The 22,041-nt window shown below is 43.0% G+C and overlaps 1 protein-coding gene across 1 annotated transcript in view; it reads right to left on the reverse strand.

Annotated features, from left to right (window-relative positions):
• The window catches only part of EFHC1 (EF-hand domain containing 1), a 50,455-nt gene extending 40,218 nt beyond the window's left edge, over positions 1-10,237 (reverse strand). The window contains exons 1-2 of the mRNA XM_075554066.1: positions 10,178-10,237; positions 7,532-7,753 (exon numbers count right to left, since the gene is read on the reverse strand). Coding sequence (XP_075410181.1) covers positions 7,532-7,753; positions 10,178-10,237 — 282 coding nt within the window. The remainder of the gene's footprint in view (positions 1-7,531; positions 7,754-10,177) is intronic.
• Positions 10,238-22,041: the final 11,804 nt, after the last annotated feature.

The raw sequence follows: 22,041 nt of genomic DNA on the forward strand, positions 1-22,041 counted from the left end.
TTCTCAAAATCCATGTTCTTAAAATGTTCTCAAAATCCATGTTCTCAAGGTTATAATTTGGCTCTCATGGATTCGTTTTAATTTTCTTCAACTTCAACCTGAACTTACATATCAGCAATTGGTGGGCTGTTCCACAGTTGGCCTGCACCTCGTTTTGGAGGCTAAATTGAGCTTTTCCACCATCTCTTTCTGAAGATGTAGTCAATTTTATTCTGGTGTATTCGATCTGGTGGGGTCCCTGTGTATAGTCACCGTTTATGTTGTTGAAAAGATATTTGTGAAGATATAGTTGGCCTTGACAAATTCTATCATGCCGTCTCTGGTTTCATTTCTATCACCAAACCATATTTTCCAATTACTGTCCTTCCTCTTTGTTCCCAACTTTTGCATTCCAATCACCAATAATTATTGATACATCTTGATTGTATGTTTGATCAATTTAGTCTGAAGAAGTTGATAGAACTATTCCATTTCTGCATCCCTAGCTTTAGTTGTTAGTGCATAAATTTTAATAATTATTATATTTATTAGATATTCTCATAGGTATATGTAGACATTATCTTATCTCAGTCAGCATTATACTTCAAGATAGATCTGAAACTATTCTTTTTGATGGTGGATACACCACTATTCCTCCTAAATTTGTCATTCCTGGTACAATAAATCACATGTCTGATTCAAAAGGGCCACTTCTAGTCCATTTCAGCTCATTGATGTCTAACATATCAATCTCTATATGTTCCATATGCAGAAATGACAAAGTTTGTTAATAGGTTGGATGTGGGCTGAGAGGGACAAAAGAACCAAAGAAAGTAAAAGGGGACTCTGAGCTAGGGGCTACAGCAGCTAACTAGATAGTGGTAACATTCACTGCATTGATTAAAACAAGTAAACAGGTTTATGGGAGGTGGATCACTGTGCTAAATCTAAGTCATGCCGGTGTATTTTTGAAATGAAGGCTTACAGGTGAGGTTCCAGCTAAAGATAATGTAGGAAGATAAGGAGACTGAGAAGCAAATTCATAGGAACTGAATTCTAGGGTCTGAAAGTGGGGGGTCAGGGGGGGAGGGGGGCATAAGAAGCATGCAAAGAAAGAGGAGAAAGCCCGGTTCAGGAAGGAAGGTAGGAGGAGAATGAAGAGTGGAATGTCCTATAAGCCAAGGAAGTGTCAAGTCCGTCAAATTCTGTTGAAAGGCAGAGTAAGCATCCATTGGATTTGTTACAAAGACATTACTACTGACAAGATCTGACAACATAAAAGCCAGCAAACAGGGATTTGAGGGATGGAAACTGTTCTGAGTTATCCTTGAAAAAGTAGAAAAATCAAGCTTCCTAAAAAAAGATATAAGTATGTAGGTAATATTGAAAGTTCACTTTAATTCTGAAATCACAGATTAAATAAGATACCAGGACACTAAAGCACTTGAATCCAGGCCAATTTACAAAAATGTATTTAAAAATATCCACTGAGCACATACTGTATCTAAGGTGTCCTTAGTACAAGGCTCTCAGAAAAAATTCAAAGATGTATCAACATGCTCCCACACTTTCAGGAGCTTACAGTCTATTACAAGACATAAATGATGCACATAAATAACTATAGTAGAAAGTAGGGAATGACAAAAGACTAATTAAAGTAAATACAGGTGTTTGGAAGATGAAAGTAGCTGACATTAGTTGAAGTGATGATACAGGTTCATGAAGATGATGATGTCTTCCCCTTACAGAAGGGTCACGGGGAGGGAAGGAGCCAGTCAGGCTACAGTATAGCACCGATGAAACATACAACTTTCCTCTAGCTCTTTCATGCTTCCTCCAACCCCCACCCCCCACATCATGATACCTTACAAATCTGACTAGACCAGAGCATGTACACTGGTACAGATAAGAGCTGGAAACACAGGGAATCTAGGACAGATAAACCTTCCAGGACCAATAATGAGAATAGTGATACCAGGAGGGGAAGGGGAAGGTGGGGGTAGAGAGAAGGAACCGATCACAATGATCTACATACAACCTCCTCCCAGGGGGATGGACAACAGAAAAGTGGGTGAAGGGAGACATCAGTCAGTGTTAGACATGAAAAAAGTTATAAATTATTAAGGGTTCATGAGGGAAGGAGAGTGGAGGAAGGAGAGGAAGAAATGAGAAGTGATGCCAAGGGCTCAAGTAGAAAGAAAATATTTTGGAAATGATGATGGCAACAGATGTACAAATGTGCTTGACATGAAGGATGAATGTATGGATTGTGGTAAGAGTTGTACGAGCCCCCAGTAAAATAATTAAAAAGGAAAAAGAAAAAGATGATGTCTGTGCTGGGTTTTGAAGACTTGTTAGCATATGAATATTCAAGGGTAGGGGCATTCCAGGAAGAGAAAGGATGTCAAGCAGATATAGGGAAACAGGGCAGAGTCAGAAAACTTATGGAAATTACTTCCCGTTGGAATAAGAGGCGGGGGAAAGAAAGTGGAGGAGTGTATCTGGAAAGAGGAGCAAAGGACAGGAAAAGCGTCTGTGAGAAGGCCAAGCTTAGGAGTATGAAATATACTCAGAAGTTAGTGAGAGCCCTACAGATAGCTTCTCAGAGAAATGATGTAGTTAGACACAAAGAGCAAGTCGGAGCCAGGTGTAACAGTTCAAGTGAATCACATTGCTTGTTTACAATATGAAAACGGTACAAGGATGGGAAGGGAGAGATACTTAGCTTAGAAAATCACTGACTGTGGTGCCTAAAGGGGAGAAAAGGCAACAATGGCTCTGGCTTTAAACATGGATTTTCTGGTAAAACCACGGAGGAAGAGCAGGCCTGTGGGAAAATTTGATGAGCTCAGGTAGAGACGAACAGACTGTGAGGTGTCGATGGTTCATCCAGGTGATGACATCCCACTGGCAGTAAGAGGCAGTTCTGGAGTTTTGAGGTGGTCAGAGTTGAAAATAATATCTGGCAGGTGTCTACACGGAGGAGAAAGTCGATACCTCCAGAGTGGGTAAGATTTCCAGAGACGTTAGTATCAAGAAGAAGAGCAGAACCTTGACAATGTTTATAGCTAAGAATTGGGAGGAGCCTGGGAGACAGAGGAGGGGCAGGGCCGGGAGAATGCCGTCATGGGCTCACGAAGAGCAGCGTTGCAAAGGAGGAGGAGAGTCAACAGGGTCAGCTGCTGCAGACACGTCAAAGATTCTAGCAAAGAACGGCGATCTACATTTGGCCAAAGGATGAGGAAAAATACTGGCTACCTAGGAAAAAAGTAGCTTGGGGCTTCGGGTGGAAAGAAGTCATGCTTGTAAGAGATCAGACAGTCCGGTAAGGAATGACATCCATGGCTTATAGGATTCACAGGGAGCAAAAGGGTTTTTTAGGGCAGTCTTCCACGCAGAGTAGTGGACGCTAGTGTGCTTGTAAACGAAGTAGGATAGAGATTGAAGATGAAAACACAGATGAAGGAGTAACCACATCAAGACCAAAGCAGAGTAGGCCGCCTGGGAAATGAAATACAGTGGGGATAATTGTGTGGCAGCAGGAGAAAAGATGAGGCCATTCACATCAGCTGGCTTGCGTTTTATCACTTATGAAAGAAATGAACTCATATTCTGAGGATGAGAACTAGTCCAAAGAATTTCTGGGATATGGGCCTATATGTTGGCAATTAAGTGGATCACTGGGTATTCTAGGGAAATGTGAACTCTAATTCCAAAAAGCTATAATTCTCTTTGCACAAAAAGAAAAATAACAAATTAGTTTCAAAACTATCTATAAAGAAGAGGACCTACTTGCTACCTTGTCATCTATGCAAACATTATGTATCTAGAATGGTGTTTCCCAAAGTGGGTGATCCCGACCCTGGGGGGCGGGGGATGCTGGAATGATACGGGGCAGCGGGGGCTATAAAAGCAGATGCTTCCACTTTATCCTGGATTCTGGGCTATAGAATAACAGTAATTTTTTTCTTGGTCAAGGAGGCCGTAGTCCAAATAATTTTAGGAAGCTATTATCTAGATATTGTGATGCAACAAATGAAATGAATAGGAAAGTAGAATTGCCAGCCTCGTAAACCCACCGGGGGCATTCTGCCCTATCCTCCAGGGTCCCTATGATTTGGGAGTGTGATTTGATGGCGGCGAGTGTTTTGAACAAATAGCTGTGCCTTGCTCCAAGGTGGTAGTCAGTTACGTGGTTTTGCATGTGCCCTGCTCTACTAAGTCCTACCAATGACATTGCTCTCTGAAAATCCTGCCTCAGTCTTTCCTCCTGAAAGTCCAGGAGCCTGATTCGGGGCAGAGGACTGTTGGCCAGGTGCCCGTCCACTGCAGCCCTTGTCTATCGCAGCGGTTGCTCAACCCTTTTTAAACGGTTTGGAGCCCAGCCTTAAAGAACTTCATGTGAGTGGTATTACCCATCCACCCACACCGACTCACAGCCACCCATAGGAAATAGTGGACATGCTCCACTGGTGGAATCTTTACAGATGCACACAGCCACATCATTCTCCCAGGGAGGAGCTGGCGGATTCACACTGCCAACCTTTGAGCTACAAGGAGCACTTTAATCACTCCGCCACCAATGTTATTTGTGAATAATATTACATGGATATAAATTAAGTTCCAATAATCAGTATAAGACAACACCTGACCAAAACCAAATTCATAGCAACCTTATAGGATGGGGTAGAACTGCCTCAGTGAGTTTCTGAGACTGTAACTATTTAAGGGAGCAGAAAGCCCCGTCTTTCTCCCATGAAGAGTCTGGTGGTTTTGAACTGCTGACCTTCTGGATCACAGCCCAATGTGTAACCAGGGCTCCTATAACATAAAGAAACAGAAACAGGGAGGAGCTGATACCAGGGGCTTAGGTGGAGAGCAGACGTCTTGAGAATGATGAAGGCAATGAATGTACAAATTTGCTTTACAGAATTGATGTGTGTATGGGTTGTGATAGGAGTTGTATGAGCCCCTAGTAAAATGATTTAAAAAAAGAAGGGCTTAAAAAAATATATATATATATAAAAGAAGGACTCAAGTGGAAATAAAATGTTTTGAGAATGATGATTGGAATGAATGTACAAATGTGCTTGACACAGTGGATGTATGTGTGCATTGTGATAAGAGTTGTATGAGCCCCCAATAAAATGATTTTTTTCATAATTAAAAAAAAGAAACAGAAACAGGAAGGTTATTTCATACTCACTCTGGAACAGCTTCTCCTTGCCTAAAAATCATGAGCACTTCCTAACGACACACACCAGCATATCACTTTCTACCTTATTAAGCATTTACTGTTCTTTTCAGTAAAAATAGAACATCCCGGGGTTTACATCTTGGTAAAAGTGTTAAATGCCCTTCTCACTCTCCTCTTGTAGTTTCATCTCTTTCCTTTCTCTACTGAATTTTCAGTGCCTGGCACAGCTGTTCAGGAGCCAGGCAATACAGTGGTTACACATTGGGCTGTGATCTGCATGGTCGGCTGTTCGAAACCACCAGCAGCTCAGTGGGAGAAAGGCTGGGCTTTCTACTCCTGTGAACAGTTACATTCTGGGAAACCCACAGGGGTTGCTGTGAGTCATCATTGACTCGATGGCAGCGAGTTTTGTTTTGGTTTCTTAGTTTGGGCACATCTGTGAATAAACTCAATGCCCATATGTCATTTACACTGTCGAGTGGAGTTGAGGGTTAGCCTCTATGAATGATGTGTGACATGGGTCTCTGAAAGGAGCCCACAGAGATGTGGAAGAGAACTTAATAAGGAATCTGGTTAATGCATTAAAATTTTATTAACATCAAAAGCATATTCTTCCACCACATTATTTTGTACTCCCATCCTCTAGGTTACAGTGGACACTCAACAAGCTTTGTCTGGATGGATGAAAATGGTATAGACTTAATTTCATACACACACACACACACACACACACACACACACACAATTAACGATTAAAAAAGAAGAAAAAAAACAGGACAAGAGCACATTAAGAGAGAGAATATGAGTAGTCAGTATTTCTAGTGCCTCATTTTACACACAAATCTTTTGGATATTTAACTGATGAGAGTTACAGTGACATGCAAGTTTCTCAGAACAACACTGATTCTTCAGCATGTCTGGGTTAGAGTGACTTCGCCTGGGTAAAAAGAGGAGGCTTATTATTAAGGGAGAGCAAGGATGGTGTGCCAAAAAATAAAAATAGATAGAAATAAGGCAAGTGGTCCTTCCCCCAGAAGAATTCACTTCAGAGGACAGCACTGACGCTATAGCTCAGGGAAAGGGAGAGGTTTGATCAGAGCACACGGGAGCAAATGAAGGGGAAGGAAGAGAGAGTGGAGCACATCCTGGCCCACCAAGCCTTGAGGACAATATCCCTGCTCAGAGCAGCCAATCCACAGAGCGGACCATATGGGCGACCTCACTATAAGACACGGCATCCCTCACTGACCTACAGCCCTATCGGGAACAACACTGGATACATAGTCTGGGAATTGTACCCTATCAGATCCCACCACATCTAGGCAAAACACTAAGGGCATGCAACAGAATAGCAAAGGGAGCAGAGCAAGGAAGTTCCCAGGGAATAGTAAAACTAGATTTGGGGCCAGGACATGGCACCCCATCAGACCCGACCTGAAAACACTCCTAAAGGTCAACAACCAGAACTATTTATAGACTTTTCTTTCTTTTTTTGTCATTGTTTTCTTTTGTTGCTTTGTTTTATTTTGTCTTGTTTTTGTGCATATTATTATCTCTGCAGGTCAATCTAGATAAGATAGGCTGGATAAACAATCTGGAGGAGAAAATAATGGGACTGACGGTTCCAGGGGACATGGGCGAGGGAGAGCTGGAAGAAAGGAAGTGGTGTTAATAAACCCAGGGACAAGGGAACAACAAGTGATCCAAAATCGGTGGTGAGGAGGGTGTAGGAGGCCTGGTAGGGCTTGATCAAAGGCAATTTAAAGGAGAGAAATTACTGAAACCCAAATGAAGGCTGAACATGATGGTGGGGCAAGAAGAAAGTAAAAGGAAATAAAGGAACGAACTAGGAGGCAAAGGCCATTTATAGAGGTCTAAATACAGGCATGCACATATGGAAATACATTTATATATAATGATAGGGAAATAGATCTATTGCATATATTTATAGGTTTAGTATTAAGGTGGCAGATGGATATTGGATTTCTACTCAGGTACTCCCTCAATGCAAGAACACTTTGCTCTATTAAACAATAATTTAGAACTCATTCCACTTTTCTTTAACTGTGTTTGGAAAATAGTCCAGCGATGTCTATGGGGAAGTTTTTATATTTACTTTCTGTAATTGGCTTCCTGACGAAAGAAAGCCTCTTTCTTTTTTTAATTATTTTTTTTGAAAGCCTCTTTCTTTAGTCATATAATCCCTAGGTCAGCTGTCTGTGACTAAGGGTTGAGGCAATGGAACAAAAAAAAAATTTCCCGCCCTCAAGCAAGTGTCGGTGGTTTGTTGGTTTATGCAAGCAGATGGCCCTCAGAAACCTGAATTCAAGTTATATCATAAAACCTAGATGATACCTTTTTATCAAAAGCCACATGTGCCGGAATAAAAGCAGCAGGAGGGGCCTGCTTCGGTTGTCCATAAGTTAGTGCTGGTTTCATATTGGCCAGCTCATCAAGCACAGCCTGGGACAGCTGGTTGTCCGGGAGCCGCTGTCCGCCTATCCCAACTGTGGGACGCCGAGTAACTGCATAGCCATTCCTGTAGCCCAGCGTCTGGCTTCTATGGAAGGCAGTTTTCTAAAGGAGATAACAAAAGGGTGTCCGTAGTAATAAGAAACATGAGTTTGTTATAAAAGAGCTAACTTAATAAAACAATAACATAGGCCTCTGTTTATAAGCACTACAAGGCACATCAATAAATTTACTTACCTTAAAATGTGCTAGCATTTTATGCTAAAACACATGGCCTAAAATATGGAAGGAAGGAGTGGCCTGGGCATAAAATACAGAATAAAGAATTGCTAGTAGCTCACCTTTCATGAGAGGCTAAAATATTATCTCATTTACTGGTCACTTTATGCTTCTCACCTTTGGCTCTGTACTGTCCATCTTATCTGAGGGTTTCGAACCATAAAACTCAAAGGATCTGCTTCTGGAGCTTTATTCTTACCTTACATGAAAAGCCCTTCAGGTTACTGTATCAGATAGAATCTTACAGTTCTGAGGGAAATAACAGAACAGAACCCACTAGTTTCACCCAATTTTAAGGATATAATCCAAAATTATGGGGGGAAATATGCCAAAATGGCCCATTGAAATGTTAACTACAATAATAGAGTGTTGGAAATAATCTAAAAAGGCAAATATTGCATGAAGATGGAAATAAATGATGGCTCATTCAACAGCCTATTAAGTAGTTATTAAAATATTGATTTGAAAGCTACCGGCGACGGTTGGACAACATGGCGAGCGCAGCATCACTGGACTGTACGCGTGAAGGCTGTAGAGTGAGAGCTGTTTTGTTAGTGAATACCACCTTGCAGCAAGAAAAACGTCTTTGTAGGCTCAAAAAAAGCATCATTAAGGTTTTACGTTTATTTCAAATGCAAATAAAAAACATGAAAAGAGACTGGCTTTGTGGGCTGTTTGTATTATATATTTCTGATTAGGTTTATTTTAAGACAATGAACACGTTTTTAACAGGTAACTGGAACATATAAAAGATCAACTATGAAAACTATTGGAAGTAAATATTATTAGAAATGAATGTGCTGAGTTTGATGTAATTATTTTGTTCTTTACTTTCTAAAGTATATAACTTATAATTAACCATAATATATTATTTAAATTAAAATTCATTCTCCCAAAGATATCAGTTAAGTATTTTATCTCAATCTTGTAAGTTTGTAAATTATTAAATGACATATAGTTTTTGCTTATCTATGATAATCAGCCTTCCATCTGTTAAATCTTGAGTGCTGACCTCTATAACATACATTTCAGTAACCCTGTCAGAATTAAACTAAGTACTAAAGAGTTTTGTCATGGGACAAAACCGTTATAAGCACAAGTTTTTCGTTTTCGATTTTGTCTAGAGATGGGATAGGAAACGTTTAAGGTTTGGGGGAAGAGAAAAAGAAAGTCGAAATAGAAATTTTTACGAAGAAAGGTTAAGGCAAAACAGAGCGCTAGGCTATGTCGTCAAGGGTGGGGAATTGCCATGTAAAGCAGGGGAGAATGGCTTGGAAGGGAGATGGGCAAATGCTGACCGTCTATCTTCTCAGAAACAGTAACCGAGGAAGAAGAAAAACAAAGATAAGGAGAGAGTGGAGTCTAGACTGTCAAAAAAGTCGCCGTGCAGGCTGTTAATGGACCGAGTTCCCTCGAAGCTGGAAGAGATGGGCATGGGCGGAGGGGGCGGCAAGGCCCTGGCAGAAAGAAGAGAATGAGTGGAGAGGCTGTGTAATACAGGATGTGGAATTGGGGGTGGGGATTGAGTTACTGGCTCTAGGATTCAGAAGAGGAAGGGATTGGTCAAGGAAAGATGGGATGGGGAGGGTGGGTAGGATCAAACTCACTGCCATCGAATGGATTCTGACTCATAGTGACCCTGTAGGGCAGGGTGGAATTGCCCCTGGGCATTTCTGAGACGGTAACTCTTTGGGGAAGCAGAAAATTTTGTCTTAATCCAATGGAGCGCCCCGTGGTTTCGAACTCCTGGCGGTTTAGGACAGGGCTGTGGAAATGAGGGCGAGGGTGGCGAGACCTTGACTCAGGGGCGGGGCATACTCCAAGGGCCAAGGCCTGGGTGAGGGTGGGGGGCGGTTAGGGACAAAGGGGTGAAGATGCAAGGTGCGGTGTGGGGGAGTGAGTTCAGGAAAGAGCCCTGGGGGAGCAGGGGAGCAAAGTGGGGAACCATTTGACCTATCTAGAAAAAAAACAGCAGCCCAGAATGGAGGAACGGGGCACCAAGGCGCGATGCGCCAACCCAGAGGATAAGATCAAGAGCAAGTGGAAAAGCAAAATTGCAGAAATGCAAGCGAGGGAGCCCAAAGGTGGAGGCAGGATGGTGGCCCATGGAGGGGACCGACAGAACTGCAGGGGAACTTGGGAACATGGCCAGGTGGGAAGGGCGAGCACAGACCAGAATAAGGAGGACGACCGAGGAGCTCTAAGCGGAAAGCCCCCGAAGCTACTGGCAGGTGGGCAGCCAGTCCTCACCGTGGAGTCAGTAAAGGACGAGCCGGGGAGAAAGGGCAGGCCGTGCACCGGGTGGGACATCCTCGCAGCCGATTTAACCCGCGCCTCCTCCGTGCCGCTGAGTCCGTCCTGGCTGCCTGGCTGGGACCGCAGGACCCTCGAGGCTCCATGGAAACGCCAAACATTCTCAGCCTGCTGGGCCTGCGCGTGCGCAGTGCTCAGGAGTCGGCTGTTCCAAGGATCCGTGCGTTGTTGGCGCAGATGCCTGCCTTCCTTCCACCCGCCCCCCCCCCCCCTCCCCGGCCGGGTGCCACCGCTGTTGGACTGGCTGAGGGAGAACATTCTCCTGACAATGAAGTCTAGGGGTCGAAACAGGCACTAAATTGAGTTCCGAAAGGGAACCGCCATCCTTCCCTCCACCCCCTTCATTGGCAGCACCATGAGCCCAGGCACTTTTTTCCCTTCTAGTTCTGCAAAAGAGGGCTCATTTCAATTCACACTGAAGTGTAAATGGTTGGTTTGGATTAAAAGAGAAAAACACGCTACAGAAACCCTAGTCCCTCTGCTTCTTGGAAACCGAGGTCACAGATGATTCATAAATTGTATTTCTTTTGCGCAGAGAGTTCAATGAGTTAATGCAACTAACTCACTCCTAATCTTAGGGCTAATTTATCCCCCCCTACCCTACCCCTCCCCTCACCACCACCCTCAGTCTGATTTCTTTATTCTGTCAGTCAGAGGTTCAGGTTCAGAGGTTCTTGCCAGCCAGAAGATGAGTTTATGCCCTGCCGGGCATGGTGCTCAATCTTTGTTGAGGGAATCTGGTACATGAACCTTAAACTGTAGTGGACAGGTCAGATGCACACAGGGACATGCAGTTCCTGTAAATAAAACATATAAAGTATGAAAAAGCGGCAAATAAATTAGGTGAGATGAAATTGCAGCTTTAAGATCATTCTCACTTTTGCTCGTTTTAGTGAAACACCAGCCTTAAACACTGCAGGTAATCAGAGTTTATTGAAAGACACAGCTATTTGCAGAAGTAGGAGGCACACACGCATCCAAGCAGCAAGCTGGTTTGTTCCAAACTGCAGGGAGAACAGTGAAGTTCGTATCAGATGGAAAAGACAAAGGCTTAGTGCTGCGGGTGAAGGGGGTTTCAAAAGGAGGATAAACAATTCTGCATGGTGAAGGTTGTTAAAACCACAATGTATCTTTACACCTGCCTCTAACCCCACAAGTATCTCTAACATTAATCTCTAATCTAGTACTAATCTCTAACTTCTTGGAATATGTTAGACCCAGACATCCTTCTTTAACATCACGAGGTTGATCAGTGCATATACAATTGAAATGCTGGAAGTACTGACTCATATATGCCGAGAAATTTGGAAGACAACTACTTGGCCAATTGACTGGGAGAGGTCCATATTTGTACCCATTCCAAAAAATGGTGAGCCAACAAAATGCTCAAGTACAATATGCAAGTAAAATTTTGTTGAAGATCATCCAACAATGGTTGCAACAGTACATTGACAGGGAGCTGCTAGAGGTTCAGGCCAGGTTCAGAAGAGGCTGTGGAACAAGGGCTATCATTGCTGATGTCAGAGGGATCTGGGCTGAAAGCAGAGAATACCAGAAAGATATTTACTTGTGTTTTATTGACTATGCAAAGTCTTTGTGTGGATCATAAGAAACTGTGGATAGCATTGAGAAGAATGGCAAGTCCAGGACACTTCATTGTGCACCTGTGGAACTTGAACATGGATCAAGAGGCTGTTATGCAAATAGAACAAGGCTTGTGCATCAGAATTATACCCTCTCATAATACTTATTCAAACTGTTTTCTGGGCAAATATGAAAGAAGCTGGATTATAAGAAGGAGAAGGGGGCATCAGGATGGGAGCAAGGCTTGTTAACAGCCTTTGATTTGCAGATTGTACAACCGTGCTTGCTGAATGTGAGGAAGACTTGAAGCACTTGCTAGTGAAAATCAAAGGTTGCAGCTTTCAATATGGATCACAACTCACTGTAAAAGAAGATAAAAATCCTTACGACCGAATCAATAGGAAACCATGATAAACGGAGAAGAGATTGATGTTGTCAAGGGTTTTGTCTTTCTTGGATCCACAATCAATGCACATGGAAGCAGCAGCCAATAGATCAAAACATGAGTTGCATTGGGTAAAACTTGCTGCCCAAGACCTGCTTAGAAAAGTACTGAAAACAGGAGGGTTCTTTTGCGGACTAAAGGGCGTCTGACCCAAGTCATGGTATTTTCAGTTGACTCATAGGCATGTGAAAGTTGGACGATGAATAAGGAAGACTGAAGAAGAATTGATGTATTTAAATTATGTTGTTGATGCAGAATATTGAAAGTACCGTGGTTTCACAGAAGAATAAACAACTTTGTTTGGGGACGAAGTAAAAGCAGAATGCTACCTAAAGGCAAGGATGATGAGACTTCGTCTTACATATTTGTGCAGTGTTGTCAGGAGAGACCAGTTCCTGGAGAAGGATATCATGCTTGGTAAAACAGAGGGGCAGTAAGTAAAGAGGAAGATGGACTGGCGCCACTGGCTGCAGGGATGGGCTCAAGCACAGGAACAGTTGTGCGGATGGTGCAGGATAGAGCAGTGTTTGGTTTTGGTGTGTGTGCATGGGGTCTCCATGGGCTCAGAACTGACTTGATGGCACCTAACAACAACAACAAAGTATATTATAGGAGCCCTGTGGCACAGTGGTTCAAGTGCTCACCTGCTAACCAAAACGTCAGTCAGTGGTTTGAATCTATCAACAGATACTCAGGAGAAAGACATCGCAGTCAACTTCCATAAATATTTATAGATTTCTAAACTCAGCGCAGGCAATTTCTATTACCGCAATCTTCATATTGTTGAAAAGCAAGGATGTCACTGTGAGATCTAAGTCAGATGTGCCCGATTTGAGCCATGGGGACTTCTACTTCTGTAAAGAGTTACAGCCTGGGAAGCTCATAGGGGGCAGTTCTACCCTGTCTGATAGGGTTGCTATGAATTGGCATCAACTCAATGGCAGCGAGTTTGTTTTTATCTTTCCATCCATGGAAAAGCTGGATAACGAATAAAGGAGACCAAAGGAAAAAATAACGCTTTGGATTACATGCTGGCCAAGAATATTAAGCACAACACGGACTGCCAGAGGGTGAGCGAATCTGCACTGGAAGAAGTACAACCAGAATGCCCTTTAGAAGGGAGAATGGTGAGATTCCACCTCTTGCACTTTGGACCTCCCTGGAGAAGGACATCAAGCTTGGTAAAGCAGAAGGCCAGCGAAAAAGAGGAAGAACCCCAATAAGATAGATGGACACCGTGGCTGCAACTGTGGGCTCAAACACAGGGACGGTTATAAGGATTGCAAAGGACTGGGCAGTATTTCATTCTGCTGTACTCTTGATGGAGCTGACTCAAAGGTACTGAACAAGCCTATTAGTTAACATCCTGTGGAGCCGACTGGGTCGGCTTTCTGCGTGTCTGCTTTTCCCTCTTATCTTAAAGAAACAGAAATGTGTGAGTTACGTAATCTGGTGTCCATTTGGGACTTGTGAGGATGAAGAGTGAAGGGGTAGAGTCTAGTCTGTCACTCAGATCATAGCCAATGAAGTCTCTGTGTGGGCATGGCCTTCTCCTGAGACTTCTGGAAACTCCTGTACTTTCCTCCTTGGAGGCAGGAGACACTCCTCTCTCTCTCTGCTCACTCTCTTGGAGATGCTCTACTGACAAGACACATGGCACTACCCTGATAGACCCCATGCTTTGGGAACTGGAGGGGTCACATGGAGACCCCTGCCAGCGCTGAGATGCTTACAACGCCACTGGATCCAAAGACTTTCTACCCACTGGCCTGTGATCGTCCTGCATTCAGTGTCATTGCATGTGTTTTGTGAGTCTGAAGAGGACTTTATAGATTGGTATTGGACATATGGGCTAATATTGGACGTATGGGCTTGATCTGGACTGAGCTGGGACATTTTCTCAATATTCAATTGCTATTGTATATAAACCTCTTTCTTATACATATATGAATGTGCCTATGAATTTGATTCTCTAGTCTACCCGGACGAACACAAAAAGTATACTTCTACTTTAAATCAGATTTTACAAAAAATCAGCAGAAACGGGGTAAAGTCCCTGCAGTGAGTGAATATTCTGGTTTTAGACAGTAAAGTTCAAACTAAGAGTTAGTTAATTGGCTTTTACTTTATTCTGGTTCCAGAGTTGTCAGGCAAATTGTAGGGCTGTATTTTCCCAACCTCTTGGGACAGTGTTTGACTTCTAGTATTCTTTCTAGCCCAAAGTTGTGTGCACAGTCATTCTTGACAAATGTCCTCAGCAGTTTGTCATCTGCATCAGCACCCTGACTCTTGCTCTCTGTCACAGCAGGGCTGACATGTTTCTTCAGATCCGAAGAAGTGCAGATGTCAGTTTCATTCAGAAGGGAGTTTTTGGGTCTGACGGCCTGGACCTCCCTTTTAAGGTTTAAAGTCCACGCTTTCAAGTGATCCAAGCCACTTGTTCAAAGTAGTTTTCCTTAAAAGAAACTGCATGCCTTATTCCTCAATCATTTTCAGAAGGGTGTGTGCACACGTGTGTGTGTGTGTGTGTAGCTGGTGTGTTTAAAATTCAGATGTCCAAGGGGTCAGAGTCATTAAATCTGAAGTAAGGAGTCCTGGGAGCACAGTAGTGAAGTGCTCAGCTGTTAACCAAAAGCTGGGTGGTTTGAACTCACCACAAACCCACCAGCTGCTGAATAGAAGAAAGAAAGAAGGAAGAAGAAGGGAACACCTGGTTTCTTAAAGATTACCTTCAGAAAACGTAGCTCTATTAGGAATCACAGGAGGGTTTGCTCTGTCCTCTCCGGGAGCAAGGAGTCGGAATCCTCCCACGGCAGCCCTTCCTTTGCAGCAGCAGCAGTTCTGACGTGGGGCGCAGGCATCTGATTTTCAGAACTATTTCTGATAATAAGCCAGGTGAGGAGCAAGATAAGACTAGTGAGCCTCACACAAACCACACTCAGCCCTTCTTGTTTCTCAGTATCTTAAGTTAACTGCCCGTGGGGTCAGTGCCTTGCGTTTTATTGCTGCTTGTCAGAGCAAAGGCCCTGTTGGTTTTTACCCACAAAGCTGTGGCAGCTTGAGTCACTAAGGGGCACCTGAAGCAGGTGGTGTTTATTACCTTCTGCCCACAGAGTTTTCTTTCTTTCTATTAACTCTGCCTCTCTCCTTACTACTTCTGGCTGGTTCCTGTTCGTTTCTTGTCCCATCCCACACTCAGAGCATTTGCTTACCTTAAGGCAGATGTTTGATGCATTAAACAAAAGAACTTTAATGAAAGGGTTAGCATTACTGAAGGCAATAAAAAGTTTAACAGTTTTTAAAGCATCTGCTGCCTCATCTCTTAGTCACCAACCAATGATGGAAGCCAGTCTCTAGGAGAATCATACCAGATGGCAAATTTAACCTCTCAAAGAGGAGATCCTTCTCCCACTTGTCTCCACCTCATTGATGCTCAGGCTCTGGGTTTAGCACCTGGAATCACCGCCCACTATTCTCACTGACTTCTCATGCCAATCATGGATCTGTAATGCTTATCCGAACCCCCCTCCCCACTTTCCCAATAAAAGTAAGTTCCATTAGAATGCACATAGAAGCCCTGGGTGTATAAATAGTTCCAGGTCTTCTGTCTGCTGACCCTTATGAATGTTTTCTGATTGGGTCTGATGAGGTGCCAAACCCTGCCCTAGTTCTTTAATGTTTCCTCCCTCCCCACTATCACGATGCCAGTTCTGCTTTACAAATCCTGCTGTACCAGTGCATGGTACAGATAAGAGCTCTCCTCACACGAAATCCAGGACAAATAAACCCCTCAAGAACAGTAACGGGAGTAGTGATACCAGGAGGGTAGGGGGAAGCTGGAGGGAAGGAAAGGGGGAACTGAGTGTAATGATCAACGCATTAACTTTCCCCTTCCCTAGGCGATGAACAATAGAATTTTGGGTGAAGGAAGACAGGGGATAATGTAAGATATGAAAATAATAATAATTTATAATTTATCAAGGGAGGGAGAAAAGAGGAGCTGATTGATACCAAGGGCTCAAATAGAAAGAAAATGTTTTGAAAATGATGATGGCAACATATGTACAAATGTGCTTGATACAATTGATGTATGACTTGTTATAAGAGCTCTAAGATCCCCTAATAAAATGATTTATAAAAGAAGAAAAATAATAATAAAATTCTGTCTTACATTAAAAAAATAAAATGATGATGGCAAAAAAGTACTTGATACAATTGATATATGGCTTGTTATAAGAGCTGTAAGAACTCCCAATGAAATGATTTATTAAAAATAAAGAAGAATCCCTGGGTGGTACAAATGGTTTAAGCCCTAGGCTATTGTGTTAGTCTGGGTTGACTAGAGAAACAAATCCAGAAATCCAAAGAGACACTCATATGTATATAAGAAAGTGCTTTAAAGAAAGGAGAAATTGTATGTTGAGAAAACATCCCAGCCCAGTCCAGGTCAAGTCCATAAGTCCGATATTAGCCCATGTGTCTGATACCTATCTATAAATTTCTCTTCAGACTCACACAGCATATGCAATGATGGTAAATGCAGGAAGATCACAGGCCTGTGGGTGGAACGTCTTGTGGATCCAGTGGTGGTGGAAGCACCTCAGTGCTGGTGTGGGTCTCCAGGTGGCTTCTCCAGCTCCAACGTTCTAGCATAGCTCCATGTGGCTTGTCAACAGGAACGTCTCGCAGGGAGTGAGTGTGCCCCGACTCCAGCGAGCTATTTATCTCTGTCGCGCCTCCAAATGAGGTTATCAAGCTGCAATCTGATTGACAGTCTAAACTCCACTCCTTCACTCCTAATAGTCTCAAGTTGGCACCAGATTATGTAACTACCACAGCTGTTAACCTAAAAGCTGGTAGTTCAATCCCCCTTGAGGCACACTGGGCCTGCTAATCTGCTGCCTAAAAGCCACAGCCAAGGAAAACCTCAGGGAGGGATCATGACCGAATAAACTAGTTTTGTTTAGGGTTTGTTGTTGTTGTTGCTTCTGTTGCTTCTGTTGTTTTGCTCTATTAAGTTATTTTAAATCTAACACATACTTTGGAGAAACCTTCTTGATTAAGGTATCGCTGCACTTGGGTCTGTGTTCCGGAGGTTGGGTCGGGTGGGAACTCAAGAATGGAAAAAAGGATGAGTCATGCCTAAGCCTATTGTCTGTCTCTCGAACCCTCTCCTCAAATGCCTTTCATTCCCGGAAGAAAATGCTAGTTAAGTAGGCTAACACAGGTGCGTTTGTCTACTTTGTGATCCCAGAAATGCATGGTGAAGAAACTAAGGAAGCCAGGAAGTGCTGCCTCTGTGCTGAAGAGTAAAGGGGGGGCGGTCTGTGAAGAAACGGCAAAGGGGGCTGTAGAAAAGTTCTGTGATGATTAGGAAACAATATCCCATCTCTGTCTGATAGGATAGTTCTTCTAGATCGGCTCTATTGCTGACTTTGTGGAATACACCCAGACAGGAGCGGGCAGGAGTCGGATCATCCTGGACAGCAAAAGCAGTACGTGCCAGGGGCTCAATGCCAGCATCAAGCCTGCACGCAGCAGGCCAGAGAGGCATTGCATGGTTTTAGCAGGTGTTTCGAAGCTTGGAGAATGGAGAAAACGGAAAGGCCCGCCAGCTGCCAGCAAGCCCTGCCTGAAAGAGGATCTCATGTCGGCTGATGTCTCCAGGGAACTTCTAGTGGAAGACATCTGCGAGTCACTGACGCAGTGTCAATTCTCACTTACAGTGACCCTGTGACTTCTCTTTCAACATTTTACCAGAGCTAGCTTTCCTCTAGAATTGGTTTTCCATTTGGGTTCTTTTTCATCCTGTGGTTTTCAATTCACCAGAAAATATAGCACACCAGGCTCTGTGTGTGTGTGTGTGTGTGTGTGTGTGTGTGTGTGTATACCCATTCTGATGGAGAGAAATGGTATACACCAGCTGGATGGAAAGTACTGAGAGTGTAATGCATGTGAATAACGGGAGCGTTCGCCCGTTTGGACGCTCTCTAGAATGCAATTCCATTGCACCGTGGTCTCTAGAAACTCTTCTCTAAAGAGCAGACCCACTCACGCACTTTTGAACTTTATGAAATACGGGAAGAGGAAAAGGAGAGAATCCCTCCACTTTGGGCTTGGACCAGTTCGGTCTTGGGGAGGCTTCTCCTGCCTGGGATTTGTCAACACGTTTACTTTGGCTTTTCATCTCTATTTGATGACTTTTGTGGATTTACTTAGAATTCTCTTTGCCTTGAAAAAGTTTATCAAACATTGTCTCAAAAACTACAGATTCCACAGGGGCAAGGTCAGGATTGTTGGTGGATGGGGTAAGGGCTTCCCAAGGAAATTCTCATAGGAGGCAGAATATTGGAAAGAAACAAAATTCGAATCCCCAGAGGAGTCAAATTTCAGGTTTTAAAAAATCTGATTTACAATGAGCACAGAAGCGCTGCCTTGTCCCTGATGGGAGAGGATGTGAGGGCCGGCTACCCCTAAATGGTGGAAATGGCAGTCACTGGACCTTGGGTGGGACCCTGGCTTTGTGGATGTCCAATGACAGGAGACGCAAACCACCACGTACTCTTGCATTAATATGGCAGGGTTGGGTCTGCAAGACAAGGGTAAGCCATGCGCTTGGAAGACATGATACAGGAAAATCCCCCCCTAGCACCAATCCCCATGCTCAGCGTAACCAGAGTTCAATCAATTAAGAAATCAATGTGTACAAAGTAACAACTCATGGATTACAGCTCACAGTTGGACTACTGTACTCACATAAAGTCCTGTTATCATCAGTACCTTAGATGCTATATCATTGGATAAATTAACGAGGCAATCAATGCAATCGTCTTATACTCGAAAGGGATAATTGACAATGTTTTCCCTTTTTTGCTTGTTGTTTCTGGTTTTGTTTATTGATTTTGTTATAATATGTCCACCAAAGTAAACCAGAATCATTCATAACCCAGGGACAAGCTGGTGGATTCTGGGCTCCCACATACTTCTGGTTCTAATCCCCAAACAATTAGTTGTTATAACATGACCCTGCTTGATACTCACCTTCATGAAGAGATCACTCAAGATAAGGGTGCTATGGCAAGTGTGGGAAAGAAAGCAGATGGGGCCTGGCTATCAATTGGAATAGTATCTGGGGTCTTAAAGGCTTGTAGTAAAACAAGCAGTCATCCAAGCAAGAAGTCAACTAAGTCCACACAGAGGAAGCATAGCAGCCTGTATGAAAGATGACAATAACAAAATCCAAATATGATGAAGGGAAATGTGTCAGAGCTTAAATATGAACACCCAGTTTGTAGAAGGTTATGGAGGATGGTGGGAACACAAAAATCCATCTGCAGAGTGTCTGGTCAGAGTGGGTTTCTGGCAGATCTCCTCTAGTCACAGGGAAGGGACTCAACAGCTTTCCTCTCAGACAGAGATTATGGTCATCTTGATTATGGTGGATTGTACCAGGGTATATGCTACTTGATCAGTTGACTTCTCTCTTGACCCAACTTAAATTGGCTTTGTGCTCAGATATTACTTCTTTGTTCCAAGAGGAAATGTCTTCTCTGGTTTTTAGAATATTGTTGTTTTCTTTCTTACTCTTTATTTTTATCTTTATGTTTCATCTTGGTTTTGCTTTTTATTGTTTCTGTTAGGTCTCCTAGTTTAGGAAACACAGACTAGTGGACACATAGAGATAACACTGATGCAATGGTTTATCAGGGAAGGGAGTGGGAGAGAGGTGGGGGAGGGGAACTGGGGAGCATTCAGTGGAGGGAACATTAGGGCTGATTGTGATGAGGTATATGCAGTTCTTTTTAGTAGTGGTTTGACTGTGGAAGTGTATGATATGTGAATATGATATCAAGAAAATTACTGAAAAAGAAAGAAAGAAAGCAACCACGCTTGACCTATGGTGACCATGGGTGAAGGAGGAAGAGGTTCTGTTTAGGAGGCATGGAGTTCATTTTAATGGTGGTGGAACAATTTGGTAAGGGATAACAATAATGGTTGTACAACACAAAGAATATAATCAGTGGCACTGAATTATACATATAGAAGTTGCTGCATTGGTGAATGTTTTGCTGTGTATATTTTTGCCAACATTGAAAAAAATTACATGCATAACAATGAGTATGGGGGGGCAGAAAATGCTCTAAAATTGATTGTGGTGAAGATTGTACAACTCTTCTTGATATAGTTGAACTATTGAATGGTATGGTATATGAGTGAAGTGCCAATACAATTATTTAAAAAGAAAGAGTCCCTGCCTGCAGAAGGGTATAGAGCTAGAGGGAGGGCATGTAAAGAAACAAGTTACACACTTGGGCACTTTTGTTTCATAAAGGCTTCTGTAATCTGGTAGCTATACTGTTTCAACTTACCTTCGCATATATCTTGAACATAATTTTACCACTCTTACCCATACAACAAGGATGCACCTTGATCATCTCTACTCTTCTCCCTTTGGGGTTTTTTTTTACAACTTCTGGTTGGTTTTAAGGGCTGTTAATGGGAATCCACTGGCATTTTGAAAAGGAGATGTCTGAGTTGTCATTCATTTGAACATTCTTTTTTGAATCAATTTAATGTTAGTACTATGTGCTGAGGTTGCTATGAGTAAGAACTAACTTGACAGTAGTGAGTTTGGTAATATTTAGAAGGGACTGCCATGTGTGACTTAAGCATTTCCCTTCTGTTTACGCCTCCCATCCCCCTATCCCCCCCATCCCCACTCCATACACTTATACCAGGTCCTTTGGGAGGATGGAAGGGAGCCAAACTTGCTGGGAGGGACAAAAGAGCACAACAGTCCCTTTGTATGCCAAAGAGAGGCCAAAGGGCTGGACCCACCACAGGGCCATTGCCCTTTCCCCAGCTCCTTCAGTTTATCATCTGCTTTGGGCAGAGGGGTACTCACCACTGGGATGAGAACTAGAGTAAATTTTAAGTCTTTGCAGCCCAGGTTGAAGGTGATGAGTGGGTTGTGAGCTCTGAGGACCGACTGGAGGTAAAGACATGTTGGGACACTTTCAGGATGACGTCCAGGAGTAACTGCTTCAACAGGCTGGATTTGGATAGGAAACACATCGAAACACACCCAAACCCAGCATGCTGCACGCTGTGTGAACACCAACGGTATTGTGGTCTGGTCCTGCTTTTTGTTTAAACAAATTCAATAAGCTCTGTGCCTGAGCAGCGATGTCAACTGTTCACAGGGATTTGGTTTTGTGCTTGGTCCTCAGTCCACATCATTAGCAATTTCTCCATATATGAAGTAGGTTCCTTTTGCCTTTAGATATTTAACTTTCAGCTTTAACAGCTTGAAGGACTTTTTTCTTTGTTTTTAAAGAGCTCAGTGATAGTCGAGACCAATATGCCTCAATCTCAAGCAATAACATTCCCGATTTTTGATACCTCATGTTGTTTAATACGAAGCCCTACTGGCCCTGTTGGATAAATACAGGTGTGCCACCTGTCAGCTGCTTCACGTAATATGAGGCTCTCTGATTGACAGTCTTGGAAACTCAACAAAGTTTGCTATGAGTTGTAATTGACTGGTAGTGGTGGGTATGTCTTTTTGTTTGTTTAATAACCATTTATATTAAGTTCCAAATGAACATTTCTTCTTTACCTCTTGCTGCTGCTGTCAACAGCATTGATTCTGATGCATCTGGGGCAAGGTTAAACTTCACAGTATTATTTGGAAAGAAAAATAAACTTAGATGATGAATAATTCAGAGACGTGTGGCACACAAGATTGGAGGCTGCCGCCCACAAGTTGAAG

Source organism: Tenrec ecaudatus, chromosome 7 (assembly GCF_050624435.1).
Source record: "Tenrec ecaudatus isolate mTenEca1 chromosome 7, mTenEca1.hap1, whole genome shotgun sequence".
NCBI lineage: Eukaryota > Metazoa > Chordata > Mammalia > Afrosoricida > Tenrecidae > Tenrec > Tenrec ecaudatus.